This window comes from Piliocolobus tephrosceles, chromosome 12 (assembly GCF_002776525.5).
Source record: "Piliocolobus tephrosceles isolate RC106 chromosome 12, ASM277652v3, whole genome shotgun sequence".
NCBI classification, from domain to species: domain Eukaryota; kingdom Metazoa; phylum Chordata; class Mammalia; order Primates; family Cercopithecidae; genus Piliocolobus; species Piliocolobus tephrosceles.
In genome coordinates, this window is record NC_045445.1 from 50,114,098 (window position 1) to 50,123,567 (window position 9,470).

General features: G+C 40.0%; 1 protein-coding gene across 3 annotated transcripts in view; it reads left to right on the top strand.

Moving 5' to 3' along the window:
* SLC25A53 (solute carrier family 25 member 53) overlaps positions 1-9,470 on the top strand; it is a 56,024-nt gene that overhangs the window by 22,234 nt on the left and 24,320 nt on the right. For all 3 annotated transcript variants that reach the window (XM_023203021.2, XM_023203024.1, XM_023203023.1), the window contains exon 2: positions 3,544-3,807. In XM_023203021.2, coding sequence (XP_023058789.1) covers positions 3,746-3,807 — 62 coding nt within the window. In that variant the 5' untranslated portion in view covers positions 3,544-3,745. The remainder of the gene's footprint in view (positions 1-3,543; positions 3,808-9,470) is intronic.

The window sequence follows — 9,470 nt, forward strand, 5'->3', positions numbered from 1 at the left end:
AAGAAGACACTGTCTTCCAAGATCTTTAGTAGGTAAAATTGAGATGCCTTGAAAATGGTAGTTAATACTCATTGAGCACTGTTCTAAGTGCTTATGTGAATGATCTTAATTCTCACAACCAACCTATGAGGTACATTAACATCATTTTATGCCTAAGGAAGCAGGAACAGAGAGATAAAGTAATGTGCTGAACAGAACTAGTAAGTGGCAGAGCCTAGATTCAAACTCAGGTGGTTTGGCTCTAACCCACACTCTTAACTTCAGTGTTGTTTTGCCTTGATTAGATGTGGGGAGTGAGGGGGTTGTCAGTTAGCATCAGGTTCAGCTGTGAGTTATTAGCTATCCAAAATAACGTATGGGCTTTCTGTCCCATCATCTCCACCATGTGACACTTGTCCTCTGGTCATTACATTTATGTTTCACGCAGTAAAATAGTGGGTAAGGGGAGAACAGATATTGGGGAACAACAGAAGTCTCTGCTGTAAGAGAAATCCCAGGACGCTGGCATTTGCATGGAGGATGATATTGCCACAAATTGAAGTGGTGACCACAGGAAACCTGTTAGACCTTTATCATTTGACAGTTTCTTTTCCCAGAGTCCTTCCTTTGCCCTGGAAATGAACCCCTCTGTGACTCTGGTGCGCTGCTCCTCTCCTGTCCAGCCATTCAGTGCTCGTGAGAGCTTCCAATCACAGTACCTGTCTCTCTGGCCACAGTTGATTCGATTGGTTGAGGTGTGGCATGTGGTCTAGGTCAGGACAATCAGAATGTTTTTCTTCGATTTTTAAAAATTTAATTGAGGGAAAATATTGCCTCTTGGTTTTGTGGCACAGCTAGGAGATGTGTGGCCAGAAACTGCTGGCGGCCCATTTTACAGCCACGGGGAGGAAACTTGTTTCAGAGAATGAAGTGAACTTACAGGATGAGCAATTGAAAGATTCCTGTTCATGTTTGAGTCTCTGATTGTACTTGTCCTTGAGGCTCATCTACTTATGATTATGTGAAACTTCCAGTAAATTAACTCTTTGGCCCAAATGGTGTTTCTGTTACTTGGAATCAGTAAAGTCCTAATTAAACCTGTGTTCAAATAGGTAATTCTGGAATCACTGTAGATGTGTTTAGGGTCTCTGTGTGTGTTGGGGGAGTCATAGTAAATAGTAACCAGAAGCAGGGAGGCAATTTTTGAGAGTGTTTTAATGGTCTACATGAAAAACAGTAAGAATCTGAACTAAGACAGTGTTGGTGGGTGCTGTAGGTCCTGGCCAGGCTTGCCACTCCCAGTCTTTTCTATCTTCTAGATTGTGAACCAGTCACCCATCTCTATGGGCTGCTCATCTTTACATGGTTGCAGTACAGCTGGTCACTATTCATTATGAGCATATTTTCCTCTGTGTCCTTGGGAATCATTATAATAGCTGGTTAAAAATTCCTGTCTGCTAATTCTAACATGTCAGTCATCTCAGGGTCAGTCTTCATTGATTGCCTTTTTTCTTTGGTGTAGGTTACATTTTCCTGTTTCCCATAGGAAACATGTTCAATCATTTTGACTTTTCTCAAACAATGTTCAGTCATTTTGGCTTGTCTCCTGGATATTGCAGAGGACATGTTCTAGAGAAACTGGATTCCATTATATCCCTCTGAAAAATATTGACGTTTTTGTTTTAGCAGCATTTAACTTGAGTAAACTCGAATTCCATGCTCTGTCTCCCTCATGGCAGGCAGCAACCGAAGTCTCTAGTCAGTTCTTTTAGTCTTATACAGACTGTTTGGAGACTGTCCCATGAATGCATAATTCAGAGGTCGGCCAGAGATTTGGGTAGAGTTTATACACAGAATTCAGGACTCTGCCTATCTGGCTGTCTCCATTCCAAGATTTTATCCCCACAGTTTTCAGCTGCTGTGGAAACTCTGAACTCTGTCCTCTTGTCTTCAAGTCAGTAAGGTTCACCCATCAGGGAACTGATTGGGGCCTACCCTGTGGTTCAAAGTCTTAAAAATGGGAATCTCATCTAGTTTTGATCTCTTCTTTTAAATGTAGATCGTCCTCCAGTTTCTGCCTGCCTTGGGTTGCTTGTCAATACTTGCAGGTAATTAAAAAACCAATTGTCCAGAGTGTATAGTTGTTACATCTGAAGGAGGATGGGTTTGATAGGAGCTATTTGGTCATTTACTAGAAGCCAGAATCTGTCTGGTCACTGTGATATAACCTGTGGTGTGTGTAGCCACGATGTGCTGGCAATGTATTAAGAAATTGTACACACAATCTGGATGTGAGATCCAGGTGATGAGGCTTAATTAAGGCAGTTTTTATAATCACACTAAATGCGATGATATTTCAGGATGGCATGTTCAGGGGTATAAGGAGCTTGATTAGCCAATAAGCCCCCACTTGGGGCTTCCCAGGAACTGAAATAACCTCACCCTAGAGATTACCGAAAGGCAACATCCCACTGCTACCAACTTGAGTGCTTCTCCCCATGTGGAGTTTAACTCATTAAATATCTCCTGTCCTGATATCTCTAGATCACCTCTGCTTTATAAAAAAAGGTGTTTGAGTTTATTATAGTAAGTGTTATTTTCTGTATGGTTTACAGATCAGAATGATGAACTGAGACCCCATCTAGTCCTCTGCCAGGGACCTAGTATTTAGGATGGAGAGGAATAGATAAATTGACAAGCTTTTTAGCAAGCTGAATGGTTGGGGATCAGTGACAAACTGTATTCAGTATAATAGGAGAGATGGTAGAGTTAAGGATGACTTCCAAGTTTCAGCCTTGGGCATCTAGGCGGGTGGTAAATACAGGAGAGAAAAGACAAGGAAGAGAGCATGTATAAGGAAGATGAATTAAGCTTTGGCTGTTTGAAGTACCCGCTGGACATCTAGGTGAGTACATGAGATTCTGGATCACTGGAGAGAAGTCTGGGATGGAGATATATATTGAGGAACCACCAGTAGTTAAGTGATAGATGAGGCTATAGGTGTAGTTGATATAACTAGGTAGCATATGCAGAGTGAGAAGAGAACTGATAGCAAAGCCCAGTAGATAAGGGGAGAGCCTAAGAAATAAGTCACTTTAGGAGACTGAGGAAAAGACAAGGAAAGGTGATATATAGAAGCTAGGGGAGGAGAATTTCAAGAAGGAATTTAGTGGTCAATAGGGTCCAATTCCAAAAAAAAAAAAAAAACAAAAACAACAACAAAAAACAAACAAACCAAAAAATACCAAGCAAAACAAGTACTGACAGACATCTATTGGATTTAACAACTAAGACATCTGTCTTTACCTCAAAGATTACAATTTCAGTGGAGTGATGGGGAATGCAGCGGTTTGAGGAGTACATGGGGGCGGTAGTCTGTAACATGTGACTCCTATCAACCAAGCCTCCAAGTAACTGTACCTCTGTGTAGTCCCTCTACTGTTGAATCTGGTGGGCCGTGTACAAAAGTTTAACTGAAAGAATGCAGGGAATCAGTGCTGCTTGACTTCCAAGGGTAGGTTTTAAGAATCCTGTAACTGTTGCCTTGGTCTTTTGGTCCCTCAGGAACCATGTAAGAAGTCTGACTGCCCTGCTGGAGAAACCAAATGGAGAGGTCCAGAGACGACATGGAGAGAGAGCGCACAGCCCAGCTGAGCCCAGCTTTCCAGTTATCCCCACCAATGCGCCACACATATGAAGGAAGTCATCTTGGTCCCTCCAAAACAACCTAGCCAGCCAGCTGGATACCACTGAGTGACCTCAGTAGATGGCACATGGGACAGCAGAATTATCTAGCGAGCTTTGCCCACATTCCTCACCCACACATTCGTGAGTATAATTAAATGATTATTGTTTTAAGCCCCAAGTTTTGGGGTGGTTTATTATACGGCAGAATATAACTGGAACATTGGGCATTGAAGTAGTGGAAACTATACGTGCACGTTATATTTCCATTAAACTTGGAAAGATCTGATGTAGTGGGAGGGTCACATAAGATCGAGGGAGAATTTTTATGAAGATAACAGAGACTTGGGAGTGTGCCTATGCTGATGGGGAAGAGTTAGGAGAAAGAGAATGTTGAAGATGCGGAAGAGAGAGGAGATAGCTGACGCATGAGGTTTATGAGAAGGGAAGGGAAGGGATGAAATGCAAAACTCTGCTGGAGGGACTGATCTTGCATACAAGGATAGTGGGATGCTTCACCTTGTAAAATAGGAAGTGTCTGCCTGCTTCCTGTTCTTTAAAAATGTCAAGCATATCCATGTACTAGAGTGGAGAGAATATATGAAGGTTAGTTGGACAGTACTGGATCTCCTAAGGATTGTTTGACTGAGGCCCTTTCTCTAGACTGCTGACTCAACCCAGGCTGGAGTTAAGTGATTGGAATCCACACCCTTAGAACAGAATCCAAGTTACCTTCTGCTAAAGCCATACATGCACGTTAAAACCACACTTCCACAGAGTCAGCTGGTCTGGGCTCAGTGGGCTCTCAAAATAATACAGGGTTCCATTGCCTCTGACTCAGAGGTTCTCTCCAAGAGAAAGAGCTATTGATGTTACAATTCTGCCTGTCACTGTCCCTGTTATAGCAGGGAGTGTGTACTGGATTAGTACCCCCCAGGAGGATGTGTGGTAGGTTGGGTTGGTGGTGGATGGCAGTTTGTCCCAAAATGTCACTTGAACTTCACCTTTGACAGCTGCAGACTTCTGCATGCTGGTAAGGAATTAAAGAAAGTGGAAATGCAATGAAGTCCAAAATAAACCACTTTACAAAACTTTATCTTATGGAAAATTGCAAACATACACAAAATTAGACTAGTGAAATTAATCCCCATATACCTATCATCTAGCTTCAACAATTACAATTTCTGCTCATCATTTGAATGGCACACACACACATATTTGTGTGGATATATATATATATATATATATATGTGTGTCTGTAGTTTTATATATATAAATAAAACTACATATATATAGTTATATATAAAGTTGATTCTTATATATATAAATGTAGTTATATATATACACATATATAAAAAGTTGATTCTTATTACTCACAGATTTCGTATTTGCAAGTTCACTTACTTCAAACTTATCTGTAACCCCAAATCGATACTTGCAGTGCTTTCAATAGTCATTCATAGACCTGCACAGAGTGGCAAAACAGTTTAGTTGTCAGGCACTCAATATTCCCAGCTGAGGTTAGAAAAGGCGATGTTCTTGTTTCTGCTCTCATACTGTAAGCAAGTGTTCTTTTCATAGTTGATTTAGTGATATTTTTATGGCTTTTGTTGGTGATTTCGCTGTTTAAAATGGCCCCCAATCATAGTGCTGAAGTACCGTCTAGTGTTTCTAAGAGCCAGAAGGCAGTGATGTTCCCTATAGGGGAAAATACATGTGTTAGATAGGCTTCCATTAGGCACGATTTATAACGCCATCTGCTGTGAGTTCAGTGTTAATAAATCAGCAACACGGTACATCCAGAAAAAGGAATAGGAAATTTGCCAATCTATGTGTGAAGACACTCTGTATGGTGCTAAAGTAACATCTTTAGTGTGTGATGAAGCTATGGAATAAATGGAAAAGCAGCAAAGTTTGTAGATTCGTGAGATAACTACTGATTAGAAAAAGCATAGTGGACAGCATGGTTGTGAGGCTTTTGAAAACCAAAGAAATTTATGGTTATGTTAACCCAGGATCAGGAAAATGTTAAACCTTTCTTGGCTAGTGGTTTACTATAAAATACTGCATATAATGTATTATTTTAAGAAATATATATTAAAGAGGGTGTCTTTAGACAAAAGCATACATAAAACAAGGTTGTGTGTATTGATCATTTTAAGGAACGCAACGAGAGGCTCCCAGGAACCTAAACCTGTATTTCCACTAGGAGCAGTGGCTTGGTATTTGGTAATTCATTGGTTAAGGTGACTTTATAGAATATAACTGCCACAAATAATGAATCAACTATATGTACATGGGTGTGTGTGTGTGTGTCTGTGTCTGTGTATGTGTGTGTGTGTGTTTTGGAGTACTTTAATGCAAATTGCTGACATCTTAACATTTTATCTGAAAATGTTTCAATATGTCTCTCTAACATATTGGTTCTTAAAGTGTGGTGTGAGGAGTCCTGGAGACACCTGAGACTGAGACCCTTTCAGGTGACTGGGAAATCCTTTTTCCAACTACATATCTCCATGAGTTTGGATTTGTCTTCATATGATTTATCCAAAACAGCATGTTACAACATTAAATGCAGAAGCAAATACGAGAATCTAGCTGTCTTGTACTGAGGCAGACATTTAAGAGATTTTCAGAAATGTAAAACATTCCTAAAATCTTTGTTTATGAAAATGCAATTATTTTAATAAAATTGTATTTACAATAATCAGTGGATTTATTATTTTAAATGCATTAATACATATTTTAAAAATTTGCAGTTTTGATTTCTAATATAATAAATATTGATCTGTAACCTACATTAGCAAAAGCTCTTTAGGGTCTAAAAGTACTAATATTTTCACCATGTGTATATAATTTTTATTTGTAAATATTAAAATAACTGTCACTTAAGAAAACATAATAATGCTTTTTACAAAGAAGCACTGATACACTTCTTTTTAGCACTGTTTGTAAAACTTGTCGAAAGGAGGAGGAATTTTTAAACTACCCCAGCTGTGCATAGAAGACAGCTAACACAGGAAAAACAAGTCTAGCAAAGAAATTCACTAAGGCTACTTTTTGCCACCCTGGAATCCCACACTAGTTTTTTTGTTTTTTGTTTTTGAGACAGAGTCTAGCTCTGTCACCCAGGCTGGAGTGCAGTGGCATGATCTCGGCTCACTGCAACCTCCACCTCACCAGTTCAAGCCATTCTTGTGCTTCAGCCTCCCGAGTAGCTGCGATTACAGGCATGTGCCACCATGCCCAACTAATTTTTGTATTTTTATTAGACACTCAGTTTCATCATATTGGCCAGGCTGGTCTCGAACTCCTGACTTGAAATGATCTGCCCACTTTGGCCTCCTAAAGTGCTGGGATTATAGGCATGAGCCACCACACCAGGCCCCACACTAGTTATTTTAAAAAATTATTTTAATATAATTATAGAGTCACAAGGAAGTTGCAAAAGTACATAGAGTCCCATGTACCTGAAACCACGCTTCCTCTAATGGTGGCACCTTACGTTATTATAGTACAATATCAAATTCAGGAAATTATTACAAGATTGTTAACTAGAATATAGACCTAATTTTCACCATTTTACATGCATTTGTATGTGCGTGTGTTTTTCTATGTGGTCTTATCCCATGTATAGATTTAACAACCACCATAGTCATGATATAAAACTGTTCAATGACCTCCCTTGTGCTTCCCCTTCATAATCATACCCACTCTGCCCCATCCTTACTCCCTGGCAATGATTAATCTGTTCTGTATCTCTACAATTTTCTAATTTCGAGAATGTTACATAAATGGAGTCCTATACTATGTAGTCTTTTGGGATTGACGTTCTTCACCAAATGTAATCCTTTTGAGTTGCATCTGGGTTGTTGTGTGTATCAGTAATTTGTTCCAGCTTAATAGTATTCCCTTGGGTGGATAGACCAGAATTTCTTTATCCAATTATTACTTGATGGACATTTGGGTTGTTTCCTGGTTTTGCAATTACAGATAAAGCTGCTGTTAACATCAGCATGCAGGTTTTTGTGTGACTATAGGTTTTCATTTCTCTGGGATAAATGCCCAAGAGTGCATTTGCAGGGTCATATGATAAGTACACGTTTAGTCTCATAGGAAATTGCCAGAATGATTTCCAGAGCCTTACCATTTTATATTCCTAACATCATTGTATGAGAGATTCATTTTTTCCGCATCCTTGTGAACATTTGGTATTACTGTTTTTTATTTTAGCCATTCGTTTAGGTGTACAATGATACCTTAGCTTATTGTGGTTTTAATTTGCATTTCCTTAGTGACTAATGATGTTGAACATGTTTTTCATGTTCTTTGCCATCTGTGTATTCTTTTTGGTGAAATTCTGTTCATATATTGCTCATTTTCTAATGGAATCTATTTTTTACTTTTTTTTGGAGACAGGGTTTCACTCTGTCACCCAGATTGAGTGCAGTGGCGCAATCATGTCTCACTGAAGCTTTGATGTGGACTCAAGTGATCCTCCTGCCTCAGCCTCCTGAGTACCCAGGACCACAGATGTGCACCATCATACCTGACTAATGTTTTAATTTTTTTTAGAGATACGGTGTCACTATGTTGCCCAGGCTTGTCTCAAACCCCTGGCCTTAAGCGATCCTCTCACCTCAGCCTCCCAAAGTGCTGGGAATACAGGTGTGAGCCACTGTGCCAAGCTTTTTAATGGAATCTTTATGTCTTTTTTACTGTTGAATTTTGAGAGTTTCTTTTCCTCTTCTATTTCCTCCTAACAAGTGCTTTTGCCCAGACTGGAGTGCAGTGACGTGATCGTAGCTCACTGCAGCCTCAAACTCCTGGGCTAAAACGATCCTCCCACCTCAGCCTCCCAAGTAGCTAAGACTGCAGGCATGTGCCACCACACCTGGCTAATTTTTAATTTTTTTTTTTTTTTTGTAGAGGTTGGGTCTTGTAATGTTGCCTAGGTTGGTCTCAAACTCCTGGCCCCAAGTGATCCTCTCGCCTCAACCTCCCAAAGTGCTGGGATTACAGGCATGAGCCACCATGCTGGGCCAGCTTGTGTATATCTATGAAAAATCCCTCTGGGATTTTGATAGTAATCAGGTTAAATCTATAGATAACTTTGGGGAAGATTGACATCTTTATTATATTGAGTTTTGCACTGTGTGTACCTCCATGTTTTCAGATCTTTGCTAGCTTTCTTTCATCAAGTTTTACGGAAAGGGATGGATGTACTTATGAACTCTCAGTGGCTTCATCCTGGCAGAGAACAGGAATGCTGCTTGCTCTGTGAACTCTGCAGCCTCAGTGTCCTCATTTGGGGTGACAGCTCCCTCATAAGGTCATTGTAAAGATTTAAGGAGATGCTGAATGCCCAAGTCCTGCCTCCAGCATATGTGCTTTTCTCCTTAATTTCCCACTCATTACCTTTTGGGCCTTGAGTTTTCATCTGTGAACCCACATAGGATAATAGTGGGACCGACTTCCAAGGGGTTGTTGTGAGGAATGGGTATGAGAATTCAAGTAAAGCACCAAAGAGACTGCCAGACACAGTAGGGGTACCATAAGCAGTAGCTGTTATTACCATATGATTGTAGTGAGGTGAAACTGTAATTTCTTCCTTTCACTGAGAGAAAACTCTCAAGCAGCTGGTCCAAAGAGCATAAATAGCACAAGGCAAGTAGCAGGATGTTGCTGAAAGTTTGGGACAGCGGAGAGGGTTTATTTTAGCACAGCAGACAATACGAAATAGAGTCTCAGAACCATGTACCTGCCATGACCCAACTTTTTTTTTTTTTTTTTTTTTTTTTTTTTTT